Raw genomic sequence first — 17,330 nt, forward strand, 5'->3', positions numbered from 1 at the left:
AGGCGTTGTCGACGTCGCTTACTCATCGTCTGTCTTCCTCTTCTCCACCTCCATTCCCTCCTTATGACGAGGCCGATGAAGACTGGGAGGATTATGAGAAGCGTTTGCAGCAACACTTCTTGGCTTTTGGCATTGTCGACGCTCCTATGTGTAAGTCGTTATTTCTATCTTTGATTTCCCCACGGATCTATCAGCTGCTATCTCAGTTAGCCCATCTGCGGGAACCTGCCTCACTGTCCTTCCAAGAGATGTGTAACATCGTTGCCGCCCGCGTGGCATTCTACCAGTGTCATAAACAGCCCCATCAATCTTACCAGGCTTCGGCGGCGGAACTACATGGTCTGAGTAGGAAATATCAGTTTGTCATGGACACTCATCATGAGTCTTATGCTGATTCAATGGTTAGGGATGCTATTCTAAGGCTTGCTCCTGATAAAGAAGTTCGACAACATGCCCTAGAACTGCCAAACCTGTTGTTGTCAGAAGTTCTCAGCATTGCTCAATCATTTGAAGTGTCTCATGCTGCTGGCATGCAAATAGACGTGTGGTGTGATGTAGGTGCTGTACAGTCAGCTTTCGACACAGACAATTTGCCTGTTTCACAGGAGAACGAAGATGTGGCGGCGGTTCACTTGTGTAAACAACGTCATGTTAGGCCACAACGCTCACAGCGAAAACAGCAACCACAGAAGCAGGTTTGTTCCGCACTTCCTTCTTGTCCACATTGTTTCGTACAGCATGACAGGGCCGCGTGTCCAAAAGGTTAGGCCACATTGCTTCTGTGTGTCAGTCCCCTAAAGTTCCTGTAGATGAGGACGAGGCATCGGACATGTATGTTAACTATGTGCTTTCACAACAAATAAGTTGTTTGTTACTGTTCGTGTTCTGGATAACGACATTCGCATGCAAGTGGACACTGGCTCTGCAGTAACTCTCATTAATTCTCGCACGTATTTGGAGTTGGGCTCCCCTCCCTTGTCTCCAGTTACACAAAATCTGAGAAATTATAATAAACAGAAAATTCCTATCATTGGCCAGTTTGATGCTTCCAGTGCCTACAAGTCTGCTGTTAGGCCCCTCACGTTTTATGTGGTGGATCATCCGGGCACTGAAAACCTGTTCGGTTATGATGCTTTCCAGTTGTTCGGGTTCTCCGTTGATGATGATGTGCACCTCATATCTGAGGATATTCCGTATCAACAGCTGGATGGAGTGTGTTCTCTGCTGGTCTGGGTCGTGCCAAGGATTTTGAAGCCCACATTACTCTTAAACCTACAGCTTGCCCTAAGTTTTTCCGGGCACGCCGTATTCCGGTGGCGTTGCATGTGCCTGTCATGGCTGAGATAGACAGGTTACCAGCTTCAGGGATTCTCCTCCCTGTTACCTCCAGCGAATGGGCATCGCCAATCATGGTGGTTTCTAAACCAAACGGGAGTCTGTGATTGTGTGGTGATTTTAAAGCCACTGTCAACGCTCAGAGCCTCATTGACACTTACCTTCTTCCCCGTCCTGAGGAGTTATTTACCAAGCTCACTGGGGGCCAGTTCTTTTCCATTGCTAGCGCACGGCCATTTTTCAGCGGTTTTTGAACAGCTCACAGCTTCAGTTCCCGGCTGCATAAACTATCTGGATGACATTGTTGTCATGGGGGCTCCACTGAGGAGCACCTTCGCAATTTGCGTTCACTATTTCCGGTTTTGCATTCGGCTGGGTTGAGATGAAATCTGGACAAGTCACAGTTCTTCCAACCCTCCATTGAGTATCTTGGTTTCCACTTGTCCCGTGAGGGTATATGTCCTCTACGTCAGCACGTTGCAGCCATTAACGCTCTACCCCGGCCGTCTACAGTCAAAGAACTTCAGGTGTGCCTAGGCAAGATTGCTTATTATCACAAATTCATTCCATCCGCAGCGGCGGTAGCTCATCCTCTGCATCAGCTGTTATGCAAAAACGTCCCTTTCTGTTGGTCCGACGAGTGTGAGCAGGCTCATTTGCAGTCGGCGCCTTGTCTTGGCACATTCCGTCCGGGTCAGCACTTGGTCCTGGCGACTGACACGTCACAGTATGGCCTAGGGGCTGTTCTCGCCCATCGGTATGAGGATGGGTCGGAACGACCCATCGCCTATGCTTCCAAGACCCTCAACAATGCGCAACTGCATTACTCTCAAATCGAAAAGGAGGTGCTTGCTATCATTTATCCTCTAAAAAAGTTCAGCGTTTTTTTGTATGGTTCTAAGTTTCACCTCAGCACCGACCATAAGCTGCTGGTCTCTCTGTTCAGCCCATCGGCGTCACTTCCAGATAAGGCAGCTCACCATCTGCAACGTTGGGCCTTATACTTGTCTTGTTTTCACTATGAGATTCACTACTGCCCCACGGCCCAGCACGCCAACGCTGACACATTGTCGCAATTGCCGATGGGCCCCGACCCAGTTTTCGATCGTGATGAACTACTCTGTTTCCACACTGATGAGGAAGAACATCGTGTGGTTGAGGGTTTTCTACTTACAGGTTCGCAGGTCGCGTCGGCTACTGCGCGGGACCCGGTCCTGCGTCAGGTGATCAGTTTTGTTCAACGGGGTTGGCCGGACAGGACCGAGGGCCGGGCACCAGATACCCTTCGCAACTACCATGACTTTGGCCTTCGTCTGTCTGTTCGTGATGGTGTTGTACTTCTGGCCATGGATGGTGCATCTCCACGGGTCGTGGTGCCAGCCTCTCTTCGCAAAGATGTTCTCAAACTGTTGCTTGAAAGCCATTGGGGTATTTCTCGGACTAAGTCCCTGGCCTGCAGGCACATTTATTGGCCCGGTATTGATTCGGACATCGCACACGTGGTTGCTGTATGTGGTCAGTGTCCTCAACAACTGGCTGCACCTCATACAATGCCCTCTCCGTGGCCTGATCTGGTGCAGCCATGGGAACGGGTGCACGCTGACTTTGCCGGCCCCTTCCTCGGTACTTATTGGCTACTGTTGATTGACGCCTTCTCGAAGTTTCCATTTGTTGTTCAATGTCCGTCGCCCACCACTGCGGCAATGATGCTGGCTTTGTCCAAAATCTTTGCGCTAGAAGGTCTTCCATCCACGATCGTCACGGACAATGGCCCTCAGTTCTCTTTGCAGGACTTCCGTGATTTTTGTACTGGACAAGGGATTCATAATGTTACAGCACCGTCCTTCCATCCACAATTGAACGGGGAGGTCGAGAGCCTTGTCCACTCTTTCAAAAGCCAGATGATAAAATTCCTTAGTGATTTTTCCACAGATGACGCTCTGCTGTAATTTCTGAGTTCTTATCGCTTCACGCCTCTGGGTGATCGCAGCCCTGCTGAACTCTTGCATGGCTGCCAACTGCGCACTCTACTACACCTGCTTCACCCTGTCAGGCCTTGTGTTGCGTCCCCTAGTGCGGGAAAATACGCGGTGGGCACTGACGTGTGGGCACGAGGATATGGATCTCGCACTAAATGGATTCCAGGGGTGGTCAAGGCTCTTCGCGGCCGCCGGCTTTGTGAAATACGTATGGACAATGGCATGGTTGTTCGCCATTACGACCAGATGAGCCCACGAGTGGTGGCCACGTTGGTGCCACCGCCCCTTCCTTCGCCTCCACCAGCCCGAGAAGCCAGTCTTGTCGCTGCTGCCGATCTGCCGTACGTGTTGATGCAGCCGACGTCGCTACTGCTTCTGAGTCCGCCGGAACCAGCCCCAGTCGCGACGCCGCCTTCTCCGGAACCCATCTCACTGAAGCACACCCCCAGGTCCACGACACCTATGGATGCTGCTCTGGAGTTTTCAACCTACCCTCGGTATGTTGGCAAAAATACTTGTTCAAAACTGGTGGTAGGCAGAAAACGTCTTCCGAGATTGTCCTAAATGCTTTCTCCGAAAATTATTTCGAGCAGTTAGTCCACGAACCCACGCGAATTGTAATTGGTTGCGAAAACACACTTGACCTCTTAGCCACAAACAATCCAGAGCTGATAGAGAGCATCGTGACTGATACAGGGATTAGTGATCACAATGTCGTTGTAGCTAGGCTCAATACCATTTCTTCCAAATCCATCAGAAACAAACGCAAAATAATTTTATTTAAAAAAGCGGATAAAGTGTCACTAGAAGCCTTCCTAAAAGACAATTTCCATTCCTTCCGAACTGACTATGCGAATGTAGACGAGATGTGGCTCAAATTCAAAGATATAGTAGCAACAGCAATTGAGATATTCATACCTCATAAATTGGTAAGAGATGGAACAGATCCCCCGTGGTACACAAAAAAGGTCCGAACGCTGTTGCAGAGGCAACGGAAAAAGCATGCGAAGTTCAGAAGAACGCGAAATCCCGAAGATGGGCTAAAATTTACAGACGTGCGAAATTTGGCACGTACTTCGATGCGAGATGCCTTTAATAGGTTCCACAACGAAACATTGTCTCGAAATTTGGTACAAAATCCGAAGAAATTCTGGTCGTATGTAAAGTACACAAGCGGCAAGACGCAGTCAATACCTTCGCTGCGCAGTGCCGATGGTACTGTTATCGACGACTGTGCCGCTAAAGCGGAGTTATTGAACACAGTTTTCCGAAATTCCTTCACCAGGGAAGACGAATGGAATATTCCAGAATTTGAAACACGAACGTCTGCTAGCATGAGTTTCTTAGAAGTAGATACCTTAGGGGTTGCGAAGCAACTCAAATCGCTTGACACGGGCAAGTCTTCAGGTCCAGATTGTATACGAATTAGGTTCCTTTCAGATTACGCTGATACTATAGCTCCCTACTTAGCACTCATATACAACCGCTTGCTCACCGATAGATCTGTACCTACAGATTGGAAAATTGCGCAGGTCGCATCAGTGTTCAAGAAGGGTAGTAGGAGTAATCCATTTAACTACAGACCTATATCACTGACGTCGGTTTGCAGTAGGGTTTTGGAGCATATACTGTATTCAAACATTATGAATCACCTCGAAGGGAACGATCTATTGACACGTAATCAGCATGGCTTCAGAAAAAATCGCTCTTGTGCAACGCAGCTAGCTCTTTATTCGCACGAAGTAATGGGCGCTATCGACAGGGGATCTCAAGTTGATTCCGTATTTCTAGATTTCCGGAAAGCTTTTGACACCATTCCTCACAAGCGACTTCTAATCAAGCTGCGGAGCTATGGGGTATCGTCTCAGTTGTGCGACTGGATTCGTGATTTCCTGTCAGGAAGGTCGCAGTTCATAGTAATAGACGGCAAATCATCGAGTAAAACTGAAGTGATATCAGGTGTTCCCCAGGGAAGCGTCCTGGGACCTCTGCTGTTCCTGATCTATATAAATGACCTGGGTGACAATCTGAGCAGTTCTCTTAGATTGTTCGCAAATGATGCTGTAATTTACCGTCTAGTAAGGTCATCCGAAGACCAGTATCAGTTGCAAAGCGATTTAGAAAAGATTGCTGTATGGTGTGTCAGGTGGCAGTTGACGCTAAATAACGAAAAGTGTGAGATGATCCACATGAGTTCCAAAAGAAATCCGTTGGAATTCGATTACTCGATAAATAGTACAATTCTCAAGGCTGTTAATTCAACTAAGTACCTGGGTGTTAAAATTACGAACAACTTCAGTTGGAAGGACCACATAGATAATATTGTGGGGAAGGCGAGTCAAAGGTTGCGTTTCATTGGCAGGACACTTAGAAGATGCAACAAGTCCACTAAAGAGACAGCTTACACTACACTCGTTCGTCCTCTGTTAGAATATTGCTGCGCGGTGTGGGATCCTTACCAGGTGGGATTGACGGAGGACATCGAAAGGGTGCAAAAAAGGGCAGCTCGTTTTGTATTATCACGTTATAGGGGAGAGAGTGTGGCAGATATGATACACGAGTTGGGATGGAAGTCATTACAGCATAGACGTTTTTCGTCGCGGCGAGACCTTTTTACGAAATTTCAGTCACCAACTTTCTCTTCCGAATGCGAAAATATTTTGTTGGGCCCAACCTACATAGGTAGGAATGACCATCAAAATAAAATACGAGAAATCAGAGCTCGAACAGAAAGGTTTAGGTGTTCGTTTTTCCCGCTCGCTGTTCGGGAGTGGAATAGTAGAGAGATAGTATGATTGTGGTTCGATGAACCCTCTGCCAAGCACTTAAATGTGAATTGCAGAGTAGTCATGTAGATGTAGATGTAGATCTCATCCAGGAGGCACGTTACACACACAAGCTTCCGTCCTGGACATTTTCGACCATAGTCTCGTGTCTCTCTGCGGGATCTTCTCAGGGCCTCACAAGAGGCCATGGATGTCTCCGCACTGTCCATGTCTCCAAGGAAGCGAGGTTCCCCCCCCCCCCTCCCCCCCTTCCCAAGAGGGTAAAAGTGTTGTGACAGTGCCATGACATTTAACAGTGCCGCCACGACAGTACGCGCAAACGGCGATAGAGGCGTTCCGCAACTCGGCTGAGCGTGGGAACGCCACCTAGCTACAAACGGCGCCGGCCGCATGTCACGGCACGGCAGTCGAATAAGAGATACTGAGTTGTTATCATGTAACCATCTATTGTTTCTAAGTGAGAGTGTTTAAATATCCACACAATTATTGGCGATTAAAGGTTATAACAAAAATATTATCGATGTTCTTATGTGACAAGCCTTTCATTTTTTTATTTCTTTTTAAACTAACTACCTGACCATACTGGAGTTTTTCTTACAGAAGAATGGAACATTTCCCCTGTGCTATTTCAACTAGTGCACATTTCTTTTTAGAACAATGAAATTTAGCTTGTCCCCTACCCCCCTGAAAAATTAAATTATACATAGTATCCATTTAATTGGAAACTCATAGGTGTTTTCACAAGACTAGACATTATGATGAAAAGGAATGGTCTTTTTAAGTCACAAGGAATAATTTACATGCAATTTTTTTAACAAGCAACAATTCTTTTTATTTGTAATATACAATTACATAGAGTTTGATGTCACTTATGATAATTGATGAAATGAAACAAAATGTATGATGATATCATGATATAAACAATGAATTGTATTTACATGACAGACAATGGTACTTATTTCAACATTTTTCAATGCTTACATAATCAAAAGTACTTTGTCTATATAAAAACATATACTGTCTTTAATTCCCTCTTCTCTCAGTTAAAATTAGATATTGTATGCTGTTTACACTGAAACAACGTTATATATGTCAATATGTAACTGTAAACAAGAACAACAGTAACATCCAGAATACTGAAATGAAAATAATTGCATTCAATTTTCATTACATGTACTGATTACTACTATCTTTTGTTCTTAAAGCCAACTGACAAATTTTAATGTTGGCTTTTTTCAAATTTGACAAAAGTATTTACTAACTTTGTGAGGTTATAAATAGTTCATTTTTCAGATCTTTACTCTGGAGGAATGAACATGGTGAAATACATGGTTGTAGCATAATTCTGTCATGGTCACAACAGAGTTCAGAAGATATACTTTTTACATCTGCAGCTGATAACTACTTGTTTCATTTACAAATAATGAAAATTCATCTTAACAGTTAAAGAATGAGTAACTTCGTTCCAAAAGTTTTATTCTTTTAGGGTGTTGCCTATAGCTTATAAATGTGGTAACAGCAGTTTTATGCCTAGTTATATAGTTTTGGCTTTCGATCAGTATTGTACACCAGTACAAACTGCATTTCCATTAAGGTTTAAATTTGGGTATGCCCCAGTACCAAATGTGTAGTACTTAAATTCTTGACATTTTTTGCTCCTATATTCCTTCATTGGGGCTAATCTTGCTTTTAATGAGCACAGAATAGATTAACACTTTTTTTAGCTGTAAGCTGGAAATTTTATCTAAGAAAACTTATCTGATTGTTCAGTTATTATTCACACAGTATCGTTCATGTTTTTGGAGATCTCATGTAAATTTATTTTTAAAAAAAATAGCAGTCTTCTGGAAATGAAGACAGTCTTGCTGTCGATGCACCTACACAACTCACGTGACAGTCTGCATTGTTTTAAATATCCAGTCAATGTTTGAAGTAATTTTATCATATAACCGTGGTCGCTCCATTCCAGATGCAGCACATGCTATTCTCCAATTGCTTAGGCCCATAAGAATCCAATGTTTGCTGTCTGAAGACAAACATACCATAGGGCTTCCGGCTACTTCTTCTTCCTGAAATAATGAAAAATGTATGTTTACAGTGAAACAGACTGTAGGAAGATACTGCAGTTTTTCCAAAGACAACAATGAAAAATATACACAAAGTGCAACTGGAAAAAGTTTACCATAAATAGAAACAGCAAGTTAGAAATGTGACCCAAAATATAAGAAGAATAGGAACACTAAAATTCAAGTGAGAAAAAGTATCACTTGAAAAACAATAAAAGTGAACGAATAAAAGAAGAAAAAATGATAATCATAATATGTATCCAAAATCAAGAGAAGACATTAACGCATACACCTGAAACATCAAGAACATTTTTTTCTCATATATGGGGTGTAACACGTTTTCTCCAGATTGCGCTGCCAACTTCCTGAGGCAGTTTATCATCAAAGAAAGAACAGAGATTGCAGATTTGCTTTTTCTGCCCCTTATTTTTTGTTCTTATAGAAGAATGTGATATGATTGATGATTTTCTCAGTTGATAATTTGTTTAATAATAAAACTTATCATTTTTTAAATGCTATCTGTTTTTTATTTGCTGATAATGAACATGCCAGATGTTCTATGGCAAGAATTTAAGATACATCTCAGTAATTACAATATACATAATATACAGTTGAAAAAAAAATACTGACAGGTATTAAATACTCACATTACAGTCTTTTGCAAAAGACTCTGTACAGACACTGTTAACAGTTGGAAAGCTGATGTTCATACAACGGTCCATTGGGGTAATCTTGATTTCAATTCGTTGCAGTTGTTCTCCTGCAAGTGAAAAGTTTTTAGAATGTTTTGTTATTCAGAACACTGGAAAAAGATGCTGTACCAATTACTTTAGATTCTGATAACTTCTTCTTTATCCATTGTGTGTATATTACTGGATTTGTGCCTCTATTAGTAGTGATAAAATACAATATTTTTGTCATGCATTCTTCATATTGATGCAAACTAGAAGAGAACTCATATAGTACTTTGAAGGATAACAACACACTGTGTACAAACACTGCAAAAAATGAAATATCTTCATTTGTTGTTGAACTTCTTCAAATACTACAACAGAAACTCTGAAACTAATTGCCAGTAATTCAGCTGTGTTATGAAAAAGGAAATGGAAAAAGTAGTAAATGTCAACTTTCCCATGGAAAAAAAATTCTTCGCAGCTGTCCTGTTGTAGATTTAAAAGTTAAATGTCTGCATGTGAAGGGAAGAATTATTTTTGTAGGTATACTGTATCATGAAAATATTTCAAATCCAACCGATTGTTAAGTGGTGCCTGCCCTCCGTCATGCATAAACAGCTTTCTATCAATGTGCTAAAGCTACATGTGAAAGCCATCTCAGCTGCTGTCGATAAATGTTATTAATTTCCACAACCAGTTACTTTCAACCAACATCCTGTAACTGTAAATTGCACTATCCATTGTGGCATTATTTCTCATCTTTCTCTCTTGTATGAATTGTGAGTAGATTTTACTTCCATTTGCTGCCCCTTTAGTGATGAAAAGGGTATCAATTTTTTTTATAAAAGTCAGTAAAATACTCAATGGGCAGTATTTTTCAGTACAGGTATTTCATTCATTCCAAGCAATTATCGATTCATGACGTCATTAACTAGACACGAGCTGACTGTAAAATGAATCTGTTTTAAGAAACTAATAGTTTATTTCAGGCAATAAAATTTTATTGATTTTGAAATACAAGTTCTTGAAGTTTATTCAGAATGGGAAATATTTAATAGTAATTGCAGGCTATAATTTTGTCTGTTTAATATAAAGGTGTTTTGAATTTTGTGTGCGTGAAAAAATGTGGATTTATGTGCGGCTTTTACTCTGAGACAAGTTATCACTTAGAGCGCAAAAGGTGCGCATGTACAGTTCGCTGACCTGCGCAGTTAATTTTATTTTTTGTGATTTTGACCCAAATGGAGACAAATCCAGTTTCATTTAGACTTTATGTGAGGTACACACATCACGTTATTACAAAAGAGTAATTTTTTAGGGAAAACTGAAACCTGCGTGCTCGATTTGAAACATGTTATACACTAGTGCGTGATTGAGCTGTCAAGTGAATCGCGTACAATAGTTGCAAATGCACTTGGACTTAATGCACAAAGTTGGAAATTAATTTTGAGACAAGAGCTGATTTTGACAAAAAATTAATCGAAAGTTTATTCAAAATATCGAGAATGCCAATAAACTGGCGGTTTCAAAAGTTAAATTACTAACTGTTATGTAACATCATTGATTGTCCCACACCACTACTGAATGTGTTGTATTGTGTCTATTCACAGTATATCTCAAGAAGCTGGGATAAACAAGAAACAAGAAGCAGACTAAAGAAGAGGCATTGGTAAATGCTTGGTGCCACAACGTGGGGCCTGTAAAGGATATACTAAAAACTTCAGGCCCAAGGCACGAACATCGACCCATTGGAAAAGATAAGTACTCACAGTAATGTGAGATACTCGCAGGTATGAGTAGGATAGACATAGCAGAAAAGAATAGTTCTCCGGTTGGTGAAAGTATATTTTGATTTTATTATAAACAATCATCTTTGAATAGAGCACAGTTGTTAATATATGTTGTTAACAAACAAATAATTGTGTGTTGTGTTGGTATTGATATTTTAACTGTGTATAAAGATACTAGGAAAAATGTACACCTGAACAAGGAGAGCACAAGATAATGCAACCCAGTGTTTGGAAGTTATGGGTGAGGGGAGTGAAAGTGGATATAATCCTCATGAGAAGGTAACTAAGGAACCAATTATGGACCAGCAATCGCATAATTTGATTGAGGAAAATATTAGTGAAAGAGTCCCAAACGTAATAAATGTAGGACAGCAATCACATAATTTAAGTGATAGTAATATTATTAATGTGGAGGTGATAGTAGAAGCAGACCTGAGTACACGTAGAAATAGTAGTATACAGGAGTCTATAAATACCAAAGTTTCACAGGGAAGTGTGAATCTTACATCTAATGTTACAGAGCTTAAAGATGATATTATTATTAAATTCATGGCGAGTATAATGTCAGTTAACTGAGAATATGCAACATTTAGATGAGAAGTATGGATTCCAAACTGAAAAAATTCAATGCTCAAATGGAAAATATGGGTTCACTAAATGAAAAATTTGACAAGTTTGAGTCACTTGAAAATCAAATCATGTCACTTAAAGATGATAATAGACAATTAATTCAGAAATTCGATAACTTAAAAGAAGAGTGAGACGAACGATTACATACTTAATTTAATGAATTAGAAATAAAAGTTTCCATGGATATGACTAACCTAAGCACTGAATTTATGGGTAAAATTAATGAGATGGAGAATAAATATGAAACTATTTCAAAGGGGCATAGTGATTTGTCAGATAAAATCTATAACTTTGAAAGTAGTTACTTGAAGACCAATGTGCAAATTGAGGATCTGCCTAAGATGATGTCAGAATTCAAAATAGACACTTGCAAGGGCATAGATAAATATTTAAAGGACCAAACTAAACAATTAAATAATGATCTTTCTCAGTGGATAGAAGTTAAAAAATAAGGAAATCAAAGAGAAAGTCAATACCACTCTCGAGTTGAAACAAGCTGAGGTATTTAAGGAAAAACAGATGGGAAATGATGAACTTATCAAGTTATTTACTAGTGAGTTTCAGGCTATTAAAGATAAAGTAATTGAAGAATTACCTAAGTGGCAAAGTGAAACAAATTGTAAATTGTCAGAATTAGAACAAAAATCTTCACAAAATCTATTGACTAAAGACAGCTATTCTAAAGACAGACTTAGGAATAATAAACCCTGTAGTCAAGTAAAATGTAACTGTTGTGGGAATATACCTGATAAATTTAGTGACTGTTATGGAAATGAAAATGACACTTTTGTCCAAAGAGGGTGCTTGTCATCTTTAAAGGTTGAAACAAGCATATTCAAAAGCAGACAGTTTCCTACCTTTTTGATTGAAAAAGATAACATCCATCCAAAAATTGTCATTAACAATTTTAAGCGTATTTTACCTCGCAGTTGGTCTGAACATGATAGACTTCAATTTATTGTGTCCAAGATCACAGGTGAAGCAGCACTGTGGGGTGCAGAAGCGAGTGAGAAATGTAATACGTGCACAGAATTGAACAATTTTTCTTAGCAAAATACTGGTCAAGTAGCAAACAAGAGAGGCTACAAAGGGAGGTGTATCAACCGGAGTTTTATAATAGTAAGCGAAGTTCATTAAGACAGTATTTCGATAAATACATTAATAAAATGAGGTGCTGGAGTGGTCCTATTTCCCACAGTGAAGTGATACATATTTTGAAAGGAAGATTACCTATTCATATATGTGAGAAACTTATAATGTCACTGAATATGTCATGGAACAGTTTGTCTGTAGTCGATTTGATCAATATGATACTAGAAGATGGCCAAGTATGGAGTAATAATCAAAAGTCTACCTCAAAACATAATAATAATAATAATAATGACAATAATGACAACCAAGATGGAAATACTAAACCTATACTACACAAAGGAGGACAAGCGACATCTTATCACTATAGTAAAGCCAATAATAATCAATATAAACGTAACACCTATTATACTAAATAAACCTATGGAAATAATAATAATCAGGTGAATCAGATTAATATAGGAAAACCAAATCGTAAATGCAGATATAATGATTCAAATAACCAGTGTGGTAATTCACGCAGATGTGATATATACCCAAAAGACAATCCTGGGCAGAATGGAGACAAATCCAGTTTCATTTAGACTTTATGTGAGGTAGACACATCACGTTATTACAAAAGAGTAATTTTTTAGGGAAAACTGAAACCTGCGTGCTCGATTTGAAATATGTTACACGCTAGTGCATGATCAAGCTGTCCAATGAACCGTGTACAATAGTTGCAAACACGCTTGGACTTAATGCACAAAGTTGGAAATTAATTTTGAGACAAGTGCTGATTTTGTCAAAAATGAACCGAAAGTTTATTCAAAATTTCGAGAAATGCCAATAAACTGCCGGTTTCAAAAATTAAATTACTAACTGTTGTGTAACTTCAATTGATTGTCTCACACCACTAATGAACGTGTTGTACTGTGTTTCTTCACAAGAGATCTCAAGAAGCTGGGATAAACAAGAAACAAGAAGGACACTGAAGAAGAGGCATCGGTAAACCTCTATTATCTTTGTGTGTCATTTTCTTCCTGCTTTAGTGCTTGAAGAAGAAACCTTTTGTCTGTAACAACTGAGACTCATCAGTCAGTTCATTGTTTTTGTTGGAGTTGATCCAAGTGTTAGGCCCCAACCTTTCTGGTGTAATGAACTGCCCAGTGTCAAATCAGCAGAATGACTTCATAGACGGAGAAGTGCCCATCAGCCCAATGGCCAGGTGCTATGGAGCAAAAGAGCCTACTCGGGACACAAAGACAATTACTGAGTATGCTGATGCTGTGTGATATGCCAGACACCGCCTTCAAAAATTGAAGTTGAGACACTTTATAGCAGTGGCAGTGTGGGTGGAAGAGCTTATGAGATGGGAAAGCAGGGGTGAATGATGTCATCACAGCCTAACAGCTGCAGCTGGGCACTCCAGCCTGTTACAATTGATGGGCCGAAGTGCTGCTGTGGGGGAAAACACTAGCCAGCCTGACTCAAATGTATACAACCTAATTTAGAACTCTTAGATGTTCATTGTGCACAGTGGTATACAGTTGAGTACAATATGCCCAGTGAAGCAGTCTGTGCCAGCCAATAACTCGAGACTGAGACCACTGACAGCACAAGATGAAACAGCCAGCTGCCATTCATGGACTTTACCACTAGTAGCTGCAGGCTTTTGCCTGAGCTACTCTGTATGCAGTCAACTTGGCAACTTTGCATTGGTGTGTTACGTCCGGGTGACTTCTTGCTGCTAACGACCTCCTTCCTAGTGTGCTGTGGGTTCAAATCTGGACACCTAGCTGTCCAGCTACACTGTTGTTGTTCTCTGGCCTCTGCAAACCTTTGTTATTGCTGACCATTGCCCAGGGCATGGACACACATATTAGTTTGCTAAAACAGATTCAGATTACAGTCAACTCAGGTCTAGACAGTGACATCACGAATCGATACTTGCTTGGAATGAATGAAATACCTGTACTGAAAAACTGCAGTGAAACACCATCTACCCAGTGTATCATACACTGTGGCTATGAAGTGGCTGAGTAGCAAGGATCTGCTCAGTCATCTGTGGCCAGTACTTTAACAGAGGACAACATCCTCTCCAGCTATGATTTCATCTCTGTAACTGTCATAAATAGAAAAGTTCGTAACGAGAGTGTTTCATGGAAGTCTGCCTTACAATTCAAGTTGCCACCACCTCCACAGGCCACATCCAGTAATGGAAATAGTACTCCATCCTGAATGGCCAGTAACTAGTTCTCACACCACAGTAAGGGCCACTTCCTGACTGCTACATTCTAATGTCAGTAGCTTTTCAACTTCAGTGGCTGCCATTTGTGGAAAGGACACTCCAGTGGAGAGAGAGGAGAAAGAAATTAATAGTTTGTGTTTTAGACATGTAAAGTGGCTGCAGAAATTAAAGAGAATAGTGTGGCTTTATCAGCTCTAACATCTTGTGGAAATGTAAGTCTGAATTAGCTGTAGTGCCAGACAGAGTATTACTATGGGGTGTACTGAAGTAAATGAGGGTGTAAGAAACACGGGTGATCTTAATGTAGGTGCAGTAGTATCTATCCCGCTGGGCGATAATGGGCTGAGGAGACTGGACGAGATGTGGAGAGAAGTACATGTGCCAATGGTTTTCTTTTCTTTTCCCCTACACAGAGTGTAACTGCAGATGGTAAGATCTTTGTGGGCTTAGTGGATGATGCACAAGAAGTTATAGACGATCTTATTTATGTTCAAAATGTTGTAGATACTGATGTGATACAGATGCATTTATTTCTGAAGGAGAAAGATTCATCAACACCTGTGATCGTGCCATCTCCTCAGAAGGTAGGAAGAGAAGTCGTCGTATCATATAAGAATTTTGTATGAGAATAGTTTTAATAGAATAAAAGAAGGTTGTATACATGGAAGAAGTCTGGAGATACTGACAGGTTTCAGATAGATTATATAATGGTAAGACAGAGATTTAGGAACCAGGTTTTAAATTGTAAGACATTTCCAGGGGCCGATGTCGACTCTGACCACAATCTACTGGTTATGAACTGTAGATTAAAACTGAAGAAACTGCAAAAAGGTGGGAATTTAAGGAGATGGAACCTGGATAAACTAAAAGAACCAAAGGTTGTACAGAGTTTCAAGAAGAGCATAAGGGAACAATTGACAGGAATAGGGGAAATAAATACAGTAGAAGAAGAATGGGTAGCTTTGAGAGATGAAGTACTGAAGGCAGCAGAGGATAAAGTAGGTAAAAAAATGAGGGCTGCTAGAAATCCTTGGGTAACAGAAGAAATATTGAACTTAATTGATGAAAGGAGAAAATATAAAAATGCAGTAAATGAAGCAGGCAAAAGGGAATAAAAACGTCTCAAAAATGAGATCGACAAAAAGTGCAAAATGGCTAAGCAGGGATGGCTAGAGGACAAATGTAAGGATGTAGAGGCTTATATCAATAGGGGTAAGATAGATACTGCCTACAGGAAAATTAGAGAGACCTTTTGAGAAAAGAGAACCACTTGTATGAATATCAAGAGCTCAGATGGAAACCAAGTTCTAAGCAAAGAAGGGAAAGCAGAAAGGTGGAAGGAGTATATAGAGGGTCTATACAAGGGTGATGTACTTGAGAACAATATTATAGAAATGGAAGAGAATGTAGATGAAGATGAAATGGGAGATATGATACTGCGTGAAGAGTTTGACAAAGCACTGAAAGACCTAAGTCGAAACAAGGCCCCGGGAGTAGACAACATTCCATTAGAACTACTGATAGCCTTGTGAGAGCCAGCCCTGACAAAACTCTACCATCTGGTGAGCAAGATGTATGAGACAGGCAAAATACCCTCAGACTTCACAAAGAATATAATAATTCCAATCCCAAAGAAAGCAGATGCTGACAGATGTGAAAATTACTGAACTATCAGTTTAATAAGCCACAGCTGAAAAATACTAACATGAATTCTTTACAGATGAATGAAAAAACTGGTAGAAGCTGAACTCGGGAAAGATCAGTTTGGATTCCATAGAAATATTGGAACACGTGAGGCAATACTAACCCTACGACTTACCTTAGAAGCTAGATTAAGGAAAGACAAACCTACGTTTCTAGCATTTGTAGACTTAGAGAAAGCTTTTGATAATGTTGAGTGGAATACTCTCTTTCAAATTCTGAAAGTGGCAGGGATAAAATACAGGGAGCGAAAGGCTGTTTACAATTTGTACAGAAACCAGATGGCAGTTATAAGAGTCGAGGGATACGGAAGGGAAGCAGTGGTTGGGAAGGGAGTGAGACAGGATTTTGGCCTCTCCCCGATGTTGTTCAATCTCTATATTGAGCAAGCAGTGAAGGGGGGGAAAAAAATTGGAGTAGGTATTAAAATCAATGGAGATGAAATAAAAACTTTGATGTTCACCGATGACATTGTAATTCTGTCAGAGACAGCAAAGGACTTGGAAGAGCAGTTGAACGGAATGGATAGTGTCTTGAAAGGAGGATATAAGATGAACATCAACAAAAGCAAAACGATGACAATGGAATGTAGTCGAATTAAGTCGGGTGATGCTGAGGGAATTAGATTAGGAAATGAGACACTTAGTAGTAAAGGAGTTTTGCTATTTGGGGAGCAAAATAACTGATGATGGTCGAAGCAGAGAGGATATAAAATGTAGACTGGCAATGGCAAGGAAAGCGTTTCTGAAGAAGAGAAATTTATTAACATCGAGTATAAATTTAAGTGTCAGGAAGTAATTTCTGAAAGTATTCGTATGGAGTGTATGGAAGTGAAACATGGACAATAAATAGTTTAGACAAGAAGAGAATAGAAGCTTTTGAAATGTGGTGTTACAGAAGAATGCTGATAACTAATGAGGAGGTATTGAATAGAATTGGGGAGAAGAGAAATTTGTGGCACAACTTGACTAGAAGAAGGGATCGATTGGTAGCGCATGTTCTGAGGCATCAAGGGATCACCAATTTAGTATTGGAGGGCAGCGTGGAGGG

The 17,330-nt window shown here is 40.5% G+C and overlaps 1 protein-coding gene across 1 annotated transcript in view; it reads right to left on the reverse strand.

Annotated features, from left to right (window-relative positions):
• Positions 1-7,353: 7,353 nt before the first annotated feature.
• The window catches only part of LOC126338987 (atrial natriuretic peptide-converting enzyme), a 236,390-nt gene continuing 226,413 nt past the window's right edge, over positions 7,354-17,330 (reverse strand). The window contains exons 12-13 of the mRNA XM_050001594.1: positions 8,814-8,926; positions 7,354-8,169 (exon numbers count right to left, since the gene is read on the reverse strand). Coding sequence (XP_049857551.1) covers positions 7,987-8,169; positions 8,814-8,926 — 296 coding nt within the window. The 3' untranslated portion in view covers positions 7,354-7,986. The remainder of the gene's footprint in view (positions 8,170-8,813; positions 8,927-17,330) is intronic.

This window comes from Schistocerca gregaria, chromosome 1 (assembly GCF_023897955.1).
Source record: "Schistocerca gregaria isolate iqSchGreg1 chromosome 1, iqSchGreg1.2, whole genome shotgun sequence".
Lineage (NCBI taxonomy): Eukaryota > Metazoa > Arthropoda > Insecta > Orthoptera > Acrididae > Schistocerca > Schistocerca gregaria.